Below are 23,009 nucleotides of genomic sequence, written 5' to 3' on the forward strand. Positions count from 1 at the left end.
CATTCCCTTCGCCAAATTCTTCCAGTACAGTCACAGCCATGCAAAATTTCCTAGATATGCCCTGCACACAAAATGCTGAACAAATCTAACTGAGGCTAACGGAGCAGTAATTGGCTCAATCATCATTAAATTGTTGAAAGGGGTTATCGACAGTGCTGTCAAGCAGCACTTGCTCAGCAATAACCTGCTCACTAATGTTCAGTATGGGTGCAGCAAGACCATTCAGCTCTTGGCTTAGTCACATCCCTGGTTCAAATATAGACACAACAGCTTAATTCCAGAATCAGGGTGAGAGTGACCGTCCTCGGCACCAAGGCTACATTTGGTGTAGTGCGGCATCAGGGAATCCTAGCAGAACTGGCATCAATGAGTACAAGAGCTCCACTGTTTGGAGTCATTTTTGAAAAAGCCATGTAGCTGTGGCTCATCTCAGTTCCAGGAATTTTTACAGGAGATCTGCAGGTATTGTGCTAGGCTTAAGCATCTTCATCTGTTTCATCAACGACCATCACTCCTTCATAAGGTCACGACTCCTCAGATACTGAAATGGTCCATATCCAAAAGCAGCAAGGTCTGGAAAGTGGCACCATACAAATGCCAGGCAATAAGCATCTTCAATAAGCAAGAATGTAACCTTCATCCCTTGAATTCAAATAGCATTCCATCACTGAATCACCCACTAACATCACCCTGGTGGATACCACGGGTGAGAAACTGGACTGGACTTGCCATATAAATACAGTATCTACAACAACAGGTCAGAGGTGAGGAATACTGCAATCAATTCCTGACTTCCCAACACCCATATCCCATGGCATAAGTCAGGAGTCTGCTGGAATACTCTCCAGCTGCCTGGAGGGTTGTAACTCTAACAGTACTCAAGAAGCTCGACACCCTCCAGGATTGGCACCATATCCAAAAATATGCATTCACTCCAATCCTATGCTCAGTAGCAGCAGCATGCGCTATGTACAAAATGCACGCAGAAATTCACGAGGCTTCATAGGCAGCACCTTCCAAACCTGATGTCTAGATGGTGGCATGGATATGGTAGATAATGTCCAGGGTCCTGAGCCCATCCATTTCCCTTCTCTCTCTCGCTCTTTTCATCTTTTTCTTTTTTTCTTTCTTTTCTTCATCTTATGAGGTCAGGGGGAAGCTGAAACAGTGTGGGTTAGGTGTTGGCTGCAGCAGCGCCTGTACCGAAAGTGAGGATTACTGGCTGCAACGTGCCTGGAGCCTGGACTTGAGAACTCAGTGGGTTGTCGGCTGTGGCAACACTTAGTACCTGGAACAGTGCTGTGGTAGCCTCACAGCATGGCTTTCAGGAATCGATGGGTCATCGGCTGTGGGGGCACTTAGAAGAGGACTCCTTGTTGTGGTAGACTCAGTGGGTCTTCAACAGTGGCCATGGCGATGCCTGGAGTGGAGAGTGGTGGTATGAGGGACGCGGGACACCTTGAAGAAACTTGCAAAAGCCCTGGAGCTGAGTTTGTACACCACTTGTACGGAAGACAAACTATGTATCTAATTTCTTGTTATTCTTTTTATAACTCAAAATGATGTACTGTAGCAACAATACACTTTTTCACCATATCTTTGTAGATGCATGTGACAATAAATAACTAACCTGCACCTACTTTCATTGAGAAAGAAAATAGCAGCAGAGAAAAATTGGGACAAATTCATTTTTCCATTATGATTTAACAGGAATGAATGAGAAATAACTATGATGCAAACATGGCTAGAGAAGGAAAGCAGAACATTTGGAGAAATAGAATCTGGAATTGAAAGCATTGGAAATAATGTAATTAAAACAAGATGATAGATTACCTGAGAGACAGAGCTGTGGAGTAGGAAAAATAAAGGCAAAGGTCTACCTGTAAACCTCCCTCCAAGATAATCAAACATTTTGAATTGAAAATATTGAATTGAAAATTGAATTGCTATACCTTCAGTGTCACTGGGTCAAAATTCTGGAACTCCCTCACTACAGCATTGTGCGCTTACCTAGAGCATATGGACTGTAGCAGTTCAAGAAATCAGCCCTCCCTATTTCTCATGGGCATTCAGAGATGTGCAATAAACATTGGTTCAGCCAGTGACAGCTAGCATTCTGTGAATGAATTAAAAGATAATTACTTGGCACTGACAGCAAAAATCCAGTTCCTGTGTTTCCTATTTTATTGGATTGCATTATTCCTTGAATAGAGCAGTGATTATGGTATTAGATCTATAATCAAAAGGTCACAAGTTCAAATCTTACCATGATAAAGTGTGAAATTCAATAAATCCAATACTCATGTTTCTTAAAGCTTTTGAGGGCAAGGAACTGAAATCTGTTCAGTCTGTCCCAAATGTGACCCCATAGTTTATTGTTGTCAGGGAGATGGAAGAGCAATGAAAATTAGCTTCCAAGAGTCAAAAGTATTCAACTTTTCAAAAAGAAGCAAGTGATGGACAAGGGAATCTTGAAGTGAAATAATCTCCACCACAACTGCCACAGCCCACTTTCATTTTTGTGAGCAATTTGGAAGATGTCTTAAACAAAAGGACAAACATCAATCATCTAACAGCTACAATGAAGGTGCTTCAAACAAATCCTTTTCTGTAGGTTTCACCCCAATATGATTCCTGCAGTGCTAAAATCTATCTTCAGCATAAAACTTTCCATTTACAATTGATTAGATAAGTTTCTCAGTAAGCACGACTGGTTTTCCAATACAAATTAGAAGTATTGTTCCAAGTACAGCAGAAACCAGTTAATTGGAAATCCGTGTTTGAAGTGAAACCATCCCATTTACCAGTCCATCTAACTAGAAGACTAACTCATCAATAACAATTTAAAGCTGCAGTCCTCCACAGCTATATTTGTCTGCAAAGTAAAGAAAAATAATTGACTGGAATCCATTTTGATGCTTTGCCAGCAGATAACTACCCAATTGTATCCATGTAGTACTCCCATAGTGTAATACCTATAATTCTACATTGTACATACGTAAAAATCCTATTCCTGTTTGAAACATGGCTTTTGTGAACCTTGTTTTAGTCAGGGTCTTAACTGAACAAGTTCAATGTTAACGTTATTACTTTCATAAACATAATGGGATTTATTAACATCTGAGATAATAGCCACAATTAAATCAATATCTCCTTAATTTCATATACTTAGCCATTAACTGCTGACTTTGCATATGAAATTCAGGTTTTCAATCTCTGCTTCATGAAAATATTTCACTTACAAATCTGAGTCCTTCCAATATTTGTTATTACAAAAGAACACAGAGATACAATAAAGAGAATCTATGCTGTTCAACCAGTTTATTGTTCAGCTCAAAATGATTTCCACGGCAACCACCAGTCAAAGCTGGCAACGCTGGTCATCACCAAGGATATCTGTTGGTTGACCAATCAGAAGGAGTGGCATTAGCACAAATCTAATAAACCTGTATGAACACCATGTTCCCATGACTATAATGATATTATTTTGTAATTAAATGTGTTTTATAGTCAATTTCTTTTTCTCATCATTCAGCAGCTTCTTTCATCTGGCATAATTGCTCCACAACAAATGTGATTATTAACTCACAACTATATGCTGGTTTATGCATCAAAGTAATCAACTGTTTCAAGTTGTTATTGCTGGGACAGACTGAACATTTCACTGTAATGCAATCACGACAGAATGAAATGAAATGCAGGCATAAATTGTACTGTTTTGCACTACTTTTGACGTTAGTCAAGGGAATGCCTTTTCAGTGAAATTCTTCCAATGATCACTTATTATAACGGTGAGATTGATTTGATTAATTTATTGTTGCCACATGTACCGAGATATAGTGGGGGGAAAAAAAGTGTTGTTTTACTTGCTTCTAGGCAGATTGTACCACAGAACACGCATCAGGGTAGCAGAAGAGTGCAGAATACTGTGCTACAGCCACAGAGAAAGTAGAGGGAGGCAGAGAGAGAGATCAACATTAACATCCAAGAGGTCTGTTCAAAAGTCTGGTAACAGTGGGGAAGAAGCAATTGTCTGAGAACACTTAAAACAGCACAATGTTATTAAGTCTGAATTACAAATAGATCAATTTTAATATGTAATTACAAGGTATGTTCTGTGGACCTATCCAGTAAAACCTAACTGTTCCAGTGGAAACCCAATTGCTATCATGACTTTACATACTCGCTGTGGAATTCAATGCATTTTCAGCCGACTTGTTATGTCATTTAGCTCCCATGAATAAATCCTTATATTCTGGAAGGGACTTAGAGTATTGGGAAATATCTAATGTAATATCTTGTTCAACAAAGGAGGGAGACAGAAAGCAAGAAACTGTCGACCAGTCAGCCTAACATAAGTCACTGGTAAATTTCTGGAACCCATTATAAAGGCAGTAATATCAAGATATATAGAAAATCATAATATGATCAGACAAAGTTAAATTTGAACGAATTTATTAGAATTCCTTTCAGTAGTAACAAGCAATATAGATAGTGGAACCTCTGGATGTGGTGTACTCAGGGGGGAAAAAAGGCATTTGATACATGTATCACAACACACTAGTTTGCAGGGACAATAAATGATCAGGAAAGCAAATGTAATGTAGCATTTAGTGCTGGGAAAATGCAATAAAGAAAGTAGGAAATTTTACTGCAACTCTACAGGACTTTGGTGTGTCCACATATGGAACACTACGCACACCTTTTGCTCTTCTTGTTTGAAAAAGGATATCATTACATTTGAGGCAGTTTGGAAATTATTCACTTGACATCCCTGGAGTGAACAGCATATCTTCTGAAGAAAAGTCAAACAGGTTGGGACTTTGTCTATTGGGAGCTGAATGTAGGAAACAAGGAGGAGCATAGGGCTTTTTTCATACTGGCTGCCTGTAGCCAGCAGCACAACTCAAGGATCAGTGCTGGATCTGCTGCTTTTAGTAATGTATATAAATGATTTGGAAATTAACACAGGAGCAATAGTTAGTAAATTTGTAGATGACACCAAAATTGGTGGTGTAGTGGACAGTGAAGGAGGTTATCTCAGAGTACCAGAGGACTTTGATCAGATGGATTAATGGCTGAGGAGAGGCAGCCAGAGCTTAATTTAGGTAAATTTGAGGTGCTGCATTTTGAAAAAGCAAACCAGAGCAGAACTTATAGAGTTAATGGTAGGGTCCTGAGGAGCACTGCAGAACAAAGAGACCTAGGAGTCCCCTGGAGCGTGTCCAGGGGAGATTCACACGGATGATCCCTGGAATGGTAGGTTTAACGTAAGATGAACGGCTAAGGATCCTGGGTTTGTACTCATTAGAGTTTAGAAGGTTGAGGGGAGATCTAATAGAAACTTACAAGATAATGTATGGCTTAGAAGGGGTGGATGCTGGGAAGTTGTTTCCATTAGGCGGGGAGGCTAGGGCCCGTGGGCACAGCCTTAAAATTAGAGGGGGTAAATTTAAAATGGAAATGAGACGACATTTCTTCAGCCAGAGAGTGGTGGGCTTGTGGAATTCATTGCCACGGAGTGCAGTGGAGGCCGGGACGTTGGATGCCTTCAAGGCAGAGATCGACAAATTCTTGATCTCTCAAGGAGTCAAGGGCTATGGGGAGAGTGCAGGGAGGTGGAGTTGAAATGCCCATCAGCCATGATTTAAATGGCAGAGTGGACTTGATGGGCTGAATGGCCTTACTTCCAGTCCTATGTCTTATGGTCTTAAAGGTGCATGGATCCTTGAAAGTGGAATTTGCAGGTAGATAGAATAGTGAAGAAAGTGCTTCCTGGGTCAGAACACTGAGTATAGGAGCCGGGATGTTATGATGCAGCTGTACAGGACATCGGTGAGGTCACTTTTAGAATACTGCGTTCAATTCTGGTCACCCTGCAATAGAAAGCATGTTGTTAAATGAGGAAGGGTTCCGAAACAATTTGCAAGGATGCTGTCAGGGTTGGAGAGTTTGAGCTAGAGGGAGAGACTGAATAGGCTGGGGCTATTTTCCCTGGAGGGTGGGAGGCTGAGGGGTAATCTTAGTGAGGTTGATAAAATCATAAGGGGCATGGATAGGGTGAACAGCCAAGGTCTTTTCCCCAGGGTAGGGGAGTCCAAAACCAGAGGGTAAAGTTTTAAGGTGAGAGGGGAAAGATTTAAAAAGGGCTTGAGGGGCAACATTCTCACACAGAGGATGGTACGTGTATGGGGTCAGTTGCCAGAGATGGTGGTGGCTGGTACATTACAACATTTAAAAGGCGTCTGGATGGGTACATGAATAGGAAGGGTTTAGAGGGATATGGGCCAAATGCACACAAATGGGACTAGATTAATTTAGGATATCTGGTCAACATGGGTTCCCAAGTGGAATACGAGTTGCTGTTCCTGCAACCTTCGGGTGGCATCATTGTGGCACTGCAGGAGGCCCAGGATGGACATGTCATCTAAAGAATGGGAGGGGGAGTGGAAATGGTTCGCGACTGGGAGATGCAGTTGTTTATTGCGAACTGAGCGGAGGTGTTCTGCAAAGCGGTTCCCAAGCTTCCACTTGGTTTCCCCAATGTAGAGAGAGCCACAACAGGTACAGTGGATACAGTATACCACATTGGCAGATGTGCAGGTGAACATCTGCTTAATATGGAAAGTCATCTTGGGGCCTGGGATGGAGGTGATGAAGGTGGTGTGGGGGCAAGTGTAGCACTTCCTGCGGTTGCAAGGGAAGGTGCCGGGTGTGGTGGGGTTGGAGGGGAGTGTGGAGCGGACAGGGGAGTCACGGAGAGGGTGATCTCTCCAGAAGGCAGGCAAGGGTGGGGATGGAAAAATGTCTTGGGTGGTGGGGTCGGATTGTAGATGGCGGAAGTGTCGGAGGATGATGCATTGTATCTGGAGGTTGATGGGGTGGTCTGAGAGGACTAGGGGGTTCTCTTTGGGCGGTTATTGCGTGGGCGGGGTATGAGGGATGTGTTGCGGGAAATGCGGGAGACACGGTTGAGGGCGTTCTCGATCACTGCGGTGGGGGGGGTTGCGGTCCTTGAAGAACTTGGACATCTGGGATGTGCGTGGGTAGAATGCCTCATCGTGGGAGCAGATGCGGTGGAGGCGGAGGAATTGGGAATAGGAGATGGAATTTTTGCAGGAGGGTGGGTGGGAGGAGGTGTATTCTAGGTAGCTGTGGGAGTCGGTGGGCTTGAAATGGACATCAGTTTCTAGCTGGTTGCCTGAGACGGAGACTGAGAGGTCCAGGAAGGTGAGGGATGTGTTAGAGATGGCCCAGGTGAACTTAAGGTTCGGGTGGAAGGTGTTGGTGAAGTGGATGAGCTGTTTGAGCACCTCTTGGGAGCAAGAGGCAGCGCCGATGCAGTCATCAATGTAACGGAGGAAGAAGTGGGGTTTGGGGCCTGTGTAGGTGCGGAAGAGGGACTGTTCCACGTGACCTACAAAGAGGCAGGCATAGCTTGGGCCCATGCGGGTACCCATGGCCAACCCCTTAGTCTGTAGGAAGTGGGAGGAATCGAAAGAGAAGTTGTTGAGGGTGAGGACGAGTTCAGCTAAGCAGATGAGGTTGTCAGTGGAGGGGGACTGGTTGGGCCAGCGGGACAGGAAGAAGCGAAGGACCTGCTTCGGGGGACCAAATCTCTCTATCTCCATTCTATCCATATATTTGTCAAGACACCCTCTGAAATTCACTATTATATCTGCTTCCACTGTCTCCCCCAGCAGAGAGTTCCAGGCAACCATCATCCTCTGCGTAAAAAAAAACTTGCCTTGTACATCACCTTTAAACCTTGCCCCTTGCCCCTTAAACCCATGGCCCCTGGTAACCAAACTTGACCTGGGGAAAAAGCTATCAGAGATAATGGGAACTGCAGATGCTGGAGAATCCAAGATAACAAAGTGTGGAGCTGGATGAACACAGCAGGCCAAGCAGCATCTCAGGAGCACAAAAGCTGACGTTTCGGGCCTAGACCCTTCATCAGAGAGGGGGATGGGGAGAGGGAACTGGAATAAATAGGGAGAGAGGGGGAGGCAGACTGAAGATGGAGAGTAAAGAAGATAGGTGGAAAGAGTATAGGTGGGGAGGTAGGGAGGGGATAGGTCAGTCCAGGGAAGACGGACAGGTCAAGGGGGTGGGATGAGGTTAGTAGGTAGATGGGGGTGCGGCTTGGGGTGGGAGGAAGGGATGGGTGAGAGGAAGAACCGGTTAGGGAGGCAGAGACAGGTTGGACTGGTTTTGGGATGCAGTGGGTGGGGGGGAAGATCTGGGCTGGTTGTGTGGTGCAGAGGGGGGAGGGGACGAACTGGGCTGGTTTAGGGATGCAGTAGGGGAAGGGGAGATTTTGAAACTGGTGAAGTCCACATTGATACCATTGGGCTGCAGGGTTCCCAGGCGGAATATGAGTTGCTGTTCCTGCAACCTTCGGGTGGCATCATTGTGGCAGTGCAGGAGGCCCATGACGGACATGTCATCTAGAGAATGGGAGGGGGAGTGGAAATGGTTTGCGACTGGGAGGTGCAGTTGTTTGTTGCGAACTGAGCGGAGGTGTTCTGCAAAGCGGTCTCCAAGCCTCCGCTTGGTTTCCCCAATGTAGAGGAAGCCGCACCGGGTACAGTGGATGCAGTATACCACATTGGCAGATATGCAGGTGCACTGCCACAATGATGCCACCCGAAGGTTGCAGGAACAGCAACTCATATTCCGCCTGGGAACCCTGCAGCCCAATGGTATCAATGTGGACTTCACCAGCTTCAAAATCTCCCCTTCCCCTACCGCATCCCTAAACCAGCCCAGTTCGTCCCCTCCCCCCACTGCACCACACAACCAGCCCAGCTCTTCCCCCCCAACCACTGCATCCCAAAACCAGTCCAACCTGTCTCTGCCTCCCTAACCGGTTCTTCCTCTCACCCATCCCTTCCTCCCACCCCAAGCCGCACCCCCATCTACCTACTAACCTCATCCCACCTCCTTGAACTGTCCGTCTTCTCTGGTCTGACCTATCCCCTCCCTACCTCCCCACCTATACACTCTCCACCTATCTTCTTTACTCTCCATCTTCAGTCCGCCTCCCCCTCTCTCCCTATTTATTCCAGTTCCCTCTCCCCATCCCCCTCTCTGATGAAGGGTCTAGGCCCGAAACATCAGCTTTTGTGCTCCTGAGATGCTGCTTTTCCTGCTGTGTTCATCCAGCCTCACATTTTATCATCTGGGGAAAAAGCTTCTGACTGTGCACTGTGTCCATGCCCTTCATAATCTTGTAGACCTCTATCAGGTCACCCCTCAACCTCCATCATTCCAGTGAGAACAACCCAAGTTCCTCCATCCTCTCCTCATAGCTCAATGTCCTCCAAGTCAGGCAACATCCTGCTAAATCTTTTCAGTACCGTTTCCAAAACCATCACATCCTTCTGATAGTGTAGCGACCAGAACTGAACACAATATTTCAAATGCGGCCTAACTAACGCTCTACAAAGCTGCAACACTACCTGCCCATTTTTAAACTCAATGCCCTGGCTGATGAAGACAAGCATGCCATTTGCCTTGTTTACTACCTTCACCATCTGTGTTGCCACTTTTAGCAACCAGTATACCTATACACCCAGATCCCTCTGCCTATCAGTACACTCGAGGGTTCTGCCACTTACTGTATATTTTCCATCTTGATTAGACTCTTCCAAAATGAATTACCTCACATTTTTCTGGATTAAACTCCATCTGCCATCTCCCTGCACAAGTCACCAACCAATCTATATCCTGCTGTATCCTCTGACAGTCTTCAGCACTATCTGCAATTCCACCAACCTTTGTGTCATCTTCAAACTTACTAAACAAACCAGTTACATTTTCCTCCAAATTGTTCATATATATTACAAATAGCAAAAGTCCCAACACTGATCCCTGAGGAATGCCACGAGTCACAGGCCTCCATTCAGAAACGCACCCTTCCACTGTTACTTTGTGCTCTATGACCAAGCTAGTTTTTTTTTAATCCATCTTCCAAGCTCACTTCTGACTCCATGCAACTTTACCTTTTGTATCAGTCTGCCATGACGGGCCCTGTCAAAGGCCTTACTGAAGATCAGGTGAATATTTTTTCTCTCAGTGGGTCATTAGTCTGTGGGCTTCTTTTCCCAATGGAGGGTAGGCCTTTGAAGTTATTCAAGACAGATGTTTAGTAGATAAGGGAATCAAGTGTTATGAGGGGCAAACAGGAAATTGGTATTGTGACTGCAATCAGATCTTCTTAAATGACAAGAGATAATGGGAACTGCAGATGCTGGAGAATCCAAGATAATAAAGCGTGAAGCTGGATGAACACAGCAGGCCAAGCAGCATCTCAGGAGCACCTCTCTGATGAAGGGTCTAGGCCCGAATCGTCAGCTTTTGTGCTCCTGAGATGCTGCTTGGCCTGCTGTGTTCATCCAGCTTCACACTTCATTATCTTATTTTCTTAAATGACAAGATAAGCTTGAAAGGACCAATGACCTGGTCTGATTCCTACATCTTGTGCTCCTAAACAAATCCTTTGGACTAAAAAATGTTGGAGCTTCATAAAGAGTATTCCTTGTTATCCCCCTCACAACTTGCGAACCGGTACATTTTTGCGCTGTGTCTGACCGCAGTGCAGGAGCAGATGAGATATCCTGGATGTATGTTCTCTTATCAATTTTTCCCTGAAAGTCACAACACAGGTAGCCAAGGCGATTCAGAAGGCAGATGGCTTGCTTGCCTTCATTGTCCGGGGTATGGAGTACAAGTGTTGTCAAAACATGTTGCAGCAATATAAAACCCTTGTTTAGCCTGCATTTGGAGTACTGTGCATGGTTTCAGTTGCCGCACTACCAGAAGGACGTGGAAGCTTTGGAGAGAGTGTAGGGTGTTGCCGGTCTTGAGGGCATTGATTAGGAAGAAAGGTTAAAATGACTAGGATTGTTTTCACTGGAAAGACGGTGGCTGAGAGGGGACCTGATAGAGGTGTCCAAAATTATGAGGCGCATAAATAGGGGGGATAGTTAGAGGCTTTTCCCCAGGGTTGAAGTTTCAACTACAGAGGGTCACAAGTTCAAGGTCAGCTGGGGTAGGTTTAAGGGAGATACGTGAGGGAAATTTTTCACGCAAGGAGTGGTGGCAACCTGGAACGGTCTGCCAGAAGAGATGGTGAAAACAGGCACACTGAAGACATTTAAGAGGCACCCAGATGAGTACGTGAATAGGGAGGGAATAGAGGGATATGGGTCAAAAAATGGCAGGTTTGTTTTTAGATTAATTAGAACATGATGGTCAGCACGGGTTAGAGGGCCAAAGGGCCTGTTCCTGTGCTGTACTTTTTCATCTTTTCATTTATTCATTTATTCTGAGCTCTTTACAAATAACGAAGCAATACAACAGTTCTAGTGAGCGGCATCTATTGAGTTCCTGTACGGCTATAGACAGTGAACAGTCTGTGCTCCCTCAGTGTGCATCAAACCTCCCATGCATGCATAATAAATACTTCACAAGAATGCTCTAATGTAGCTAGGCGCAGTCAAATCTCACCAGGAATAGCTGTCCATGGGTAGGACCAGGTTACAGATGCCTTCGTGACAAAACAATTTGACTCTTCTCTCGCGTGCAAAACATAACAATCCAGGGCTTTCTTTACAACTGAGCCCCCAAGATGACTAAATGGAACAAGAAAGCTGAATATTTCATTCCACTTTAAATGCCATTGGTGGTTTATTGCAGCTTTTTCTGGAAATCCTACCCCAGGCAAGAGTCAGAGACATAGGGTGTGTACTGATGTCATTCTGTGAAGTCAGTCAGTCTACTTTCTTTCAAAACAACCTCCCCTCATTGGATCAAAGCCACCATTATGTCCTACAAACACTGCGTTGATGGTATTTTGGGGTGGGACAGTATGAAAGGTCACAAAGCTTTCATAAAATTGCAAATGGAGAAAAAATATGGCAAGTGAAGGAATGAACAAGATCTGATGTTTTTCCAGACTAAGTTAAAAGATTAAAATCTAGCCTTGATCCCAATTCTTAGTTCAAACTGATGGAAGCTAGTTTTTGCCAATACGTAATAAAATGTGAGGCTGGATGAACACAGCAGGCCAAGCAGCATCTCAGGAGCACAAAAGCTGACGTTTCGGGCCTAGACCCTTCATCAGAGAGGGGGATGGGGGGAGGGAACTGGAATAAATAGGGAGAGAGGGGGAGGCGGACCGAAGATGGAGAGTAAAGAAGATAGGTGGAGAGAGTGTAGGTGGGGAGGTAGGGAGGGGATAGGTCAGTCCAGGGAAGACGGACAGGTCAAGGAGGTGGGATGAGGTTAGTAGGTAGCTGGGGGTGTGGCTTGGGGTGGGAGGAAGGGATGGGTGAGAGGAAGAACCGGTTAGGGAGGCAGAGACAGGTTGGACTGGTTTTGGGATGCAGTGGGTGGGGGGCAAGAGCTGGGCTGGTTGTGTGGTGCAGTGGGGGGAGGGGATGAACTGGGCTGGTTTAGGGATGCAGTGGGGGAAGGGGAGATTTTAAAACTGGTGAAGTCCACATTGATACCATATGGCTGCATATGCTCTTTTGCCAATACGTATTGTGTGACAATTGATCACTGCCCATGGCCACTGAAGAGATTAGGTCATAAAAGCTTTAATGTGCTCACAGCATCTCACTTGAGAACTTCAATCACTTGTCTTCTGAAAATAATGGAGAAAGTACAGGTGTCCTGGCAATGTTTTTAAAATGCCGAATACAGCTTTTCTTTTCGGTTGCAATTAATTTCAATCCCCCTGAGTTTGCTTCATTCCATGGCTTCCTGAAAATTCATCATAATGGCAAAATAACAGCATAATCATTTCTAAAGTTTATACCTTCGTGTCTTCCAGCAAATCCATCTGGGAGGCTCTCAATAATGATTCCAAGCTAAAGTGGGAACACTGTAACATGCTTCCTCTACTGGGATTTCACTACTTATACCGTGACTTAATGAAGATCCGACTACAAAAACCTGCAAGTTTAATTGAGGAACGAAGACTTACTTCAGCACATTATGTAGGTGCACGTAAAAAAGCTGTCAGTTTCAATCGTTATAAAAAGTCCCTGGGCAAAACACAGGTTCTAAATCGAAAGTATCAGTTACAGCAATTCTATCATTTGGAGCCATCTTGAGAAATTTCATATTTTTTTTAAAAAGTCACTACTTGCCTAAACAAAGCACTTCGTAGCATAATTATTTAGATCACAGACATGCTGTTGGAATATCTAGAGTCCAAAAGGTGAGGAAAAAAAATATATTTTGCAAAGGCAGTGAAAAGCTGAAATCATTTTCCATATGAATCAACAAAGATCATCAATTGTGTAGTTTTAACATGATCACTGTCTCGCGTGGTGCATTGCTTATACCTGTTTAAATAAGTGACAAACCACAAGCAAGAATTCTCCTCTGGTAAACAGAAGTTAGTCATCCAAAAATGTTACATCAGAAAAATTTAAATCTTATAAAGCACTGGGACTTATCACATGTATGCAATGCTGCCCTGACGAATCTCTGAGAATTAATCTAAATCCACTTGCCATTTCTAACAAATTGTAATCATAGTCTAAACTAGAAAAATAAAACTATTTCCAGACTAACATTCAAGAAAAACTAGCATCTGTTTTGTTCATTGCAAGCTGTTTACGGATTATGTAAATCCACTGCAGTGATTTTGAATGTAACGTTGGTTACATTTCTAATTTCTTGCCTCGTAGACGTATAGTAACATGAATACACTTACAAATTTATCTCAATAGAGGAAGAAAAACACAAGTCAGTCAGGCAGCATAAATTTCACAAAATCTGCTTCAGAAGCCAGCAAGGCTCATGTCATTAAACATTTTTGCAGCAGAATTAGGTAAGTGTCATACTTGGCTAGAGATTCAATGGTTGTTGGTGGCTGGATAGGAATACAGAAACCAAAACAGACACAGGTCAGCCACGATCTTAATGAACACCAGAGCAGGCAAAAGGGCTGAGCGGTCTACTTCCACTTATATGCTTGCAAAATCACCAGCGAAATTCAGGCAAGGCTCATTTGCAGTGGTCATTAGAAAAAGCTGATGATAGACTGTTAATTGGCCAACAATTTAAACCATTACTTGATCAGAATCTCCCTCCTGAAAAATGACTACCATAGTCTAACACTAACACAAAGTGCTGCCACAGCAGCTGTGATCAATTGTACTTGCATCAGTATTTCTCTACACTTTGTATCGTGTGAAACGCTCATAATTTCTTGACCTCCTTAATATCCACATTAAACATATCAAGTAGGGTTAAACGCTTCCTGTAAAAGCATTGATTCACATTGCCATATTAGTAACTATTAAAAAAAGTGCATTTACCTGAACATGTCGCCAAGGCCCTTCAACATCCCTTTCTTGGCTTTAGTTTTGTCTTTGTCTTTGTCTTTTTCTTTATCCTTCTCTTTGTCTTTCTTCTTTTCTCTCTCTTTCCCAGTCTTCTCCTTCTTTCTGTCCTCCTTGCTTCTGGAGCCATTGACCTGTTTTTCCATCGTCCCCGTCAGATGTCCACCAGCCAGCGATGGCTGATCACTGGCTGTTGATACAGACTCTCTGCCTGATCTGGAACTCTCCTCAGTATCTTCTTCCACTGTGAGTTAGAAACAAAAATTTATTACTGGCACGGAATGCTTAAACTGAAAATTTGAACAAATTTACACAAAAAGCGACAATTCCAGCTGCACAGCAAATTTGGAAGAGGTCTGAAGCTACAATCACCGAGAACTGTCTCTTCAGAAATCCTCCCTTGGCACTAGAAATAACAATTTAGATGTTCAGCCTGGCATCACATTCAATTTACAACTTGTAGGTATTGATGAGTAACATCACTTAAATCGCATTAACAATATTAGGCGTTTTTGGGGTGTGTCGTTTGAGATGCCACTTCTTTCTTTCTGTCACCAGTTTTTAAACACTTTTTTTTAATCTCATACCCAGTCCAGACCCAGTTGTACCCAATTTTGGGGCTTATTGCAAGATGCAATGTGCTGGAGGTGCCACTGAATAATAACCCAAGGTGGGCAATTTTGTTATCATTCACTGCATCCAAATTCATTGCTAAATGACTGTTTTCCCATCTCCAGGAACAGATGCGTTGATGGTACTCTCACGTCTAGTGCCCGAAGGCTGAGAGTTCAAATCCCATACAACTGCAGTGCTGAGGTGCAGCTGGTTGTCAGGTTCGGCATTAAACTGAGGACCAGTCGGTCAGGGGTGGGGAGGTCAAAATGTAGATACCATAACGCTAAATGAACAGGAGTTGGAAGATCTCTGTGGCCAGCACACACCCTTCAAACACCATGAAACACTCACTGCTGTTAGATCTTGCTTTGCTAGATTACATAAAAATGCAAGATTTTTTTCTTTCTGTCCCATTAAAGTTGCAAATCTACTCATGGTCTGGAGTACATCCTTACTGTGACTTTCTAGTAGTGTACATTAGTTGGAGAATTATCTCATTATTTCACCATTTTACTCAAGTGAACATGAATGTGAGGGAAAAGTCTCTGAGGAGTTGTTCCGATATTAAATGAAAGCTGACGCTTATGGCAGTAGATCTCAATTCACTGTTGGATCCCAATCAATTGCTACCTGAAAATAAATTTCTCAAGATGCTAAAACCAACTGCCAGAACAATCCACTTTCATGGATTCTTTCCAACCTGAACCATGAGAATTAGTTAGATTAACGTCATGACCCAGTTAGCAGCGCGAAATTCACAAATCGAGTGCTGCTACCATCTAGGAAAGGGCAACAACGTAGTCAAAAGACTTGTAAGCTTTTCATTGTTAGTAGAGTCCAAGGAAAATGACTCTTCCACACAACCTGCCATCAAAATATCCACGAAACATAGTCAAAATTTCCGAAGTGTTTCATAAAAACAGCATGCAGAAATTTGGACCAAAGTTACAGTTAAACAGCTGGTCAAAACAATGATCAAAGAGGTAAGGAGCATCTTACAATAAGTTGGACTGGCTTTGGGAAACAAATTCAGGAGTTTAAGGCTTTGGTCATTGAAGGCAAAGCCGCAACGGTAAAGTGATAAAAATTCAGAGATGTGTGGGGGGCAAGAATTAGAGGATTGCTTGCATTAAAGGGAGGGGCACAATCACAGTCTTGAAAATGACTGATATTAAAGAACTTTTTTTTAAGGTGTTATGCTGTTATACCACTATAAGCAATTATGGTTGCTACATAAAATGAGACAGTTACCAGGTAATATGGTACATACTTTTTAAAAAAACTCACTTCAATATGCTCAGTCATGAAATGCTGGAATTGACTGCTATCAGAAACAGTAAATTTCAATTCACTGAAGCATTCAAAAGGGAATGAGATCAATTTCAGATTTACCAAGAGGCACACAGAATTGTGTTTGGGTAGGATTTAAAGAAAGTTAGACTGTGTTCTGAAAATGACATCACTGATAAGAACAAACTGAACCACTTCATTTTCATATTCTTAAATGTTGTACTGTTAGTCAGGGATTCATTCATTGTACCTTTTCTGGTCATTCAAACTACTTTAACACTCACCCTCCTGGCCACCCACTGACCACAATCTCTAATTTGTCCGAAGTTCTGCTGCAAATATTTCACCCGAGCCCCAGTCATCCATCAGTCAAGTCTCAGCAATCTGCACTGGAAGCCCATTCATAACCATAAAATCTGTGTCCTTATCCTTAAATCCGTCACCTATCTCAACTCACTGTGTTTCCTTTTCCCAGCCCTCTGTCTTCACCCATCCTACGTGAGGTCATCAGAAGTCACCTTCTGCATCTCCTCACTGTGCTATTAAAAATACAAGCCTTCAGCCATCCTTGTCAAAATCTATGGAATTCTCTCCTTCAAGTCCTTTTCCTTAAACTCGTTTTTCCCTTTTAAAGACCTCACACAAACACATTTCTTGAGCAACATTTCTTCATTTTGTGAAGTGCAATGTGCCTTTTCTTTTTTAAGAACTAACACAGTAAGGTTATAAAGCTTGTATGCTGTTAGCTTACAAAGAAATTCACTCACTAAGTCAAGATCATAATTCAAGCCACTTTATCAAGTATGGGAGATAATAGGAACTGCAGATGCTGGAGAATCAGAGATAACAAGGTGTAGAGCTGGATGAACAGAGCAGGCCAAGCAGCATCTTAGGAGCAGGAAAGCTGACGTTTCAGGCCTAGACCCTTCATTGGAAAAGATCTAGGCCCAAAACGTCAGCTTTCCTGCTCCTAAGATGCTGCTGGGCCTGCTCTCTTCATCCAGTATGACTCTGGGTTTCATTTCAGAAGTTCACACAAACCTTTGACTTATTTGGAGGGAGATTTAATTCAAGCAATTCAAGCCACCACTATTTTACTGATTGTAGGCACTTAACCATTCAAAGAAACCGAAATTAGTTGTCTAAAGAGGAGGAACCAACTTTAAAAAAAAATTCCAATTTTTTTGGAACTTGCAAGACTGAATCTGAAATTTAAAAATGGGAAAATTGTAAAGAGCTGGCAAATCTATCAAAGGCACACTGAAGCAATGCCAATGTAATTGTAATAGTTCTGAAGCACAGCAGAGCACAATGTCAAAGGAACATCTTCGAGTAGAATAAATCAGATGGATATAAAAAAGCCTAATTATCGACATGAGCTGTACCATTACTAGGGGCATTTTCAAACCGATACCGACTTCTTTGCTGGTGTAAGAATAAAACCCGTGGTTATTTAAGCATTAATGTATTCCATGTTATGTGAAATTCATGTATAAGCAGTATATTATTGTTCACGACAACTGAATTATTCCCCCCCCTTTAGTACAAGTCATCCTTATGAGGTTCATATGAATACCAGAATAAATGCATGCACCTCATACCATATGCTATGACCAGTATAAAATGGTGACAATGCTGTTTAAACTTCAGCTAATACTCATTTTGGAACATACAAAATGAGAACCTAATGTTTCAAAATCCCACTAATGTTTCTCGATCCTAACGATTTGCTCTCAAGTAACAAATGAGAAATTGTAATCTTAATTCTCCTGGGACTCTCGATATGTACAACGGCAAACAATTCCATTACTTTGATTCAATAATTTTGCTGATAACGACAACTGTTGTCACTGCTGTGTGAGGAATAAAGCACTGATTCTCAAACAGAGTAGTAGCATGGTATGTACTCAAACTGGTGACTAGATTAAGAAATAAACTGGTGTGCACTAAGAGTTAAATTTTGTTGGTTCTCCCTTCCTTAATTCAGACTTTGTGTTTTAACACATAGTGTAAACAATTTTTTTAATCAATGAATTGGACTTTGAGGCCCCAGTTCTCTAAATTACTAGTTAGATGTATCATCTTGTGAAAGCTTGGCATGTAATTAAGAGCGCAAAATCTGCTTACTGAAACACATGCCTTTTCGCCTCAAACCCTGTTAGATATCAACATTTTCCAAATGAAAACCAACCACAAGAAATACAATTTTAGCATTTAGCTCACAGGATTTATTTTGTTCCATTAAATTTAGCTGGGTGACAAAATTCAAGTCAGAAAAATTTTCCAAAGGAAATAACTGAAAGATTTAGGTAACTTCATTGCTACCTACTCAGAAATTGCAGCACAGCAAGCCTTGAAAGCAAAATCCATTTTGCAAAAGTGACAGGTGGTTTTATCCATAGAAAGCATTTAATCCACACTTGAGAATCGAAAGAGGAAATTATATTTGTGTGTCCAAGCCATCAAAGTTCTTAGCCTACCTTGCTGTTTACACTTGCTAGACACCTAGAACACACTGCAAGGGTGAAATTACATTGTGTGACATCCTACATTTACGGTTGGCTAGAAACCAAGTTAAAACTGACAATATTAGCATAAAACTATAACAATGCCCTTCTCTCAACACAATGACTAACCATGTGACACAATCTTGCTCCCCTTTCAGAAGCATTTCCAACTGGCCACAATCCAGAGGTAGAGGTTCTTCACTGCTATGGTATAAAGTGACATCAAGGTGCCCTCTCGGCATTACAATTACTATCACCAAATTCTGCCTTCAGTGAAGGGAATACATTTATTAATTTGATACAAACATTATTGATTTGCTTAATCATATCCGTTTTCAACAAAAACATTTGGAACTATCCATTCTGCAAATGGCCCTTGAAAGAATCTTCCACCTGCACAGTCAAATTGCTAAGTGAAAGGAAGAATGGTCCTCAATAAAACAACAATGAAAACAATTTTTGTAAGAAGACAGGGCTTAGCATAGAGCTAAAACACAACAAAGCAGAGATAGCGAGGATAATTTTTGATACCTCTTGAACTAATTATGGAATGGGCAGACCTTTCACATTCCATACTCAAAGCCAACTATGGGAATCTGGGATAGTAGGAACTGCAGATGCTGGAGAATCTGAGATAACAAGGTGTAGAGCTGAATGAACACAGCAGGCCAAGCAGCATCAGAGGAGCGGGAAAGCTGATGTTTCGCGCCTAGACCCTCCTTCTTCAGTCTCTGGAACCACTTTCAGCTCTGGTTTCATCTGAATGGCGATGACAAGTTGTAGGTTTCGTCATCTTACTCCTTGTGTCAGGTCAAGGAGGAGGGAGGGAGGATGGGTGGAGCTGGGGAAAGGTAGGTGGGGTAATGATAAGCTGCATACAGGAAGGGGTAGTGGGGATTGGTAGGGTTCAATCTCCACTACCCCCTACCTGTATCCAACTTATCACCATGCCACCAACTTATTCCCCTCCTACCCCATCCTTACCCCTGCCTCCGTGACCAGACACAACCTGTCCATCTTCTCTTCCACCTCTCCACCCCATCCATCCCATTGACCAATCCCCACCATTCCCTACTGGCATTCACCTATCACCATCCCACCTACCTTCCCTAGCCTGACCCCTCCCCTCTCTATTCATTTCCCAGCTCCCTTCCCCCTCCCCATTTCTGAAGAAGTGTCCCAGCTTAAAATGTCAACTTTTCTGCTCCTCTGATGCTGTGTTCTGGGTTATTCCAGTTCCACACTGCATTATCTCTGACTCCTGCATCTGCAGTTCTTCCCATCTCCTTCATCTCACTCCTCGAAGCTCTGTACAAATTACATATTATTTACAGCCCAGATGTAGGCCATTTGGCCCAATTGTTGTATGATGGTGTTTCTGTTCCATATGAGCCTCTCTCTTCTCACTGCACTTCATCACACTACATCAGCATAACCATTGATTTTTTCACCCTTATTTAATTACCCATTTCACCTTGAATGGATCCATGCTGCCTGCCAGTTTCACATTCCAACTAATCTCTGTAGGAAAGAAGTTTCTCCCAAATAAACATTTCTGCCTCTCCTTAAGCATGAGACTTTTTAATATCTGCTACAAGTGGCTGACCTAAACATTTGTACCTGAGAAAACAAGAGCTTGCAAATAACCCAGATAATTATAAGCAATTTCCCATTGAAAACAAGGTTACCTGCTCAGGCAATTGCAAACCTGACTGGGAACCACATCAACGAGATATCTGCTCACCCCAGTCTCAGGTTTGCAATTACCAACTGCTCACTTTTTAAAGTGAGAAACAGGAAGCTAACAAATGAAAACTGGGCTCAGTAACTTTTCACCAATATAATTTGTTTGTATGTTATAAATAAAATTGTGTGCACTACCCAATGTTACAACAATTAAGATAGCAATTGAATTCACGTTAAACTCCTCTGTTACCCTACATTGAAGTTGAAACCTGTTTATTTAAAAGATCTATTTGAACATGTAACTAAGTACCAATAGACACAGCACTTCCCAAATTAATTCCATTCTGATGGGTTTGCAACCGGAACAAATTATTGTATTCAATTACATTACGTACATGTTTCCATCCCTTCATCATCATCATCATCATCTTCTTCTGCGGGTTTGTCGTACGACTTGTCAATAGCAGCTCGGAAACTTTCGTTGCAACCGCGCCCTCTGATGATTCGCGGTCGTGGGCGATGGAAGGGAATGTCACTATTCAAAGTTACTTCAGCAACTGCTGTCTGCAGGCTTTCTAACGAGCTTGATTTCTTCAGTCCTAATGAAGGCCCAACATCCCTGGTCGAGGAGCCTTGGAGGTCAAGATACAAAGTTGTTAATTAAGTTTGCTTTGATAGCTGAGGACCAAGTCTGGATATTTGATTATTCATCTCTGGCAAACGACTCCTCAGGGACATTCACATATAATTCAGATAACGTTCACTACATTCATTTGTGGACAGCTAGAGATTTATTGCTTTGAAGAACGATAGGAACATTTTAGCACAGTCATAGAATGTGACAGGTCAGCAGTGCTGCTCACAAACAAACAATAAAGCAATGCCAGGACTGGAGTGCTTTGCTTGTTTTCTTCAAAAAGCTAGTTTGACATTTACCACTCACAAGACATAAATTAAAACGCTGAAAGTAGGTTAAAAATAACCTTTGACATTATCCCAGTGTTTGGTTACTGATTGAAATACCTGTCCATTGGTTAATTGAACCATTAATTGTTACCTCATTAAAGTCTGGTCTCAGTTAAATGGCACCAGTTTTCCCAAAGTCCAAGTAAACATTACAAGGAATTCAGAAACTGCAGTTTCCCAGGAACATCAACTTTAAGTGTAACAACATGTTTACACTTCTCACAGTATTCTACAGGGACAGTCATTTGGGTTATGATCTTATACTCCCAGAATACAGTAAAAGCAATGATGGATTACATAAATAAGCTGGGTAATGCTGCAGTTGGGTGGTCGTCGACAGGGGCGATGGTGTGGTACAACAGAATCCTGCCTTTTGGATCCCCAAAGAAGGTGGATAAACACAGTTTAAGAATCAAAATACATCTGTTCCATTTCTACTACACATGATGAATGCCAGTGTATCAGGGATGTATTTGAAGGGAAGGAAGATTAACAAAGTCCAAGATTATAACTTGATCTGTAGTTTCAGCAGTTTCTATGCTTGGTTGTTGCTTTTATAAATAAAATCCCCAACAATTCAAGTATGCACAGAACTCAGATGTCACCTCATCTTCAATCTGATATTTTGTGTTAAAACTAATCTAATACTAGGAGGGACTGCAAAAATCACAAATAATAAGTCAGTTAACAGGAGAATTTCGACATGAAACACAGGTAAATGTCTCTTGTAACATAAAATCCTGACATAATTAGTTTTCTTAGTTCATGCCCTCAAATCTATGTCACATATAACACAAGGAAGTTTCAAAATTAGTGTCCATTAAATAACAGAGGTCATTGCCAAATAAATAAGAGAATTCTTTGAGAAGAAAGCTTTGACATTGCAAAGCTAGTATTGAATGGAAAAGGAACAATTCACTATAACTGTGAAGAAAAGGAAGGAATGTTCGAAATGCTACGATAATTATAGAATTGCATTTAGTATGTAATATTGCTCCATGCCTTTTGTTCTGGACAGTATAATACTGCTAACATCACACTATATTTCATTCAGTACCATAGCCATTTGGGTAGCAGAAATTTCAAGCTGAAGACTTCCCACTCAGTGGGATAGCAAAGCTCAGGAAATGCCCTTTAGTATGAGGACTGTGTGCATGTACGTTTGAGAGCTGGAGAGAAGAAAGAAGTCTACTGATTTGGCTTATTCCCTTCTCATCACTATACTGAGAACAGAAGGATTAGTTGGACTACATGTGAAGAACAGGAGAATTGGTCTAATTAGATCAAGGAGCAGCCACGGGGTCAACTGGCAATTTGCTTGAAACTTTGTCAGTTTCTTCATAAAAACAACCAAGAATAGGAAGTGCTAAAATTACAGAATAAGTTGTAATCTCATACCTTGTTCACCTCTGTTCTTGTCAAGTATATCCGTTACCCTGACATTCATCATGTACAGAAGTTGAACAGATGTATTTTAAGTTGATTCTAGTATGGCTTGTTTCTTTCCAGATATATTGTACCTTTTTCCTGATCCCATAAGTCTTGTCATTAGGACGACCTACTTCCACCTCTCAAACAA

General features: G+C 42.3%; 1 protein-coding gene across 6 annotated transcripts in view; it reads right to left on the reverse strand.

The window, feature by feature from the left end:
• Positions 1-23,009, reverse strand: part of LOC125463564 (partitioning defective 3 homolog) — a 798,969-nt gene that overhangs the window by 176,958 nt on the left and 599,002 nt on the right. For all 6 annotated transcript variants that reach the window (XM_048554970.2, XM_048554960.2, XM_048554990.2 and 3 more), the window contains 2 exons: positions 20,860-21,096; positions 14,343-14,610 (listed from right to left, as the gene is read on the reverse strand). In XM_048554970.2, coding sequence (XP_048410927.1) covers positions 14,343-14,610; positions 20,860-21,096 — 505 coding nt within the window. The remainder of the gene's footprint in view (positions 1-14,342; positions 14,611-20,859; positions 21,097-23,009) is intronic.

The sequence above is a fragment of the Stegostoma tigrinum genome, chromosome 2, assembly GCF_030684315.1.
Source record: "Stegostoma tigrinum isolate sSteTig4 chromosome 2, sSteTig4.hap1, whole genome shotgun sequence".
NCBI classification, from domain to species: Eukaryota; Metazoa; Chordata; class Chondrichthyes; order Orectolobiformes; family Stegostomatidae; genus Stegostoma; species Stegostoma tigrinum.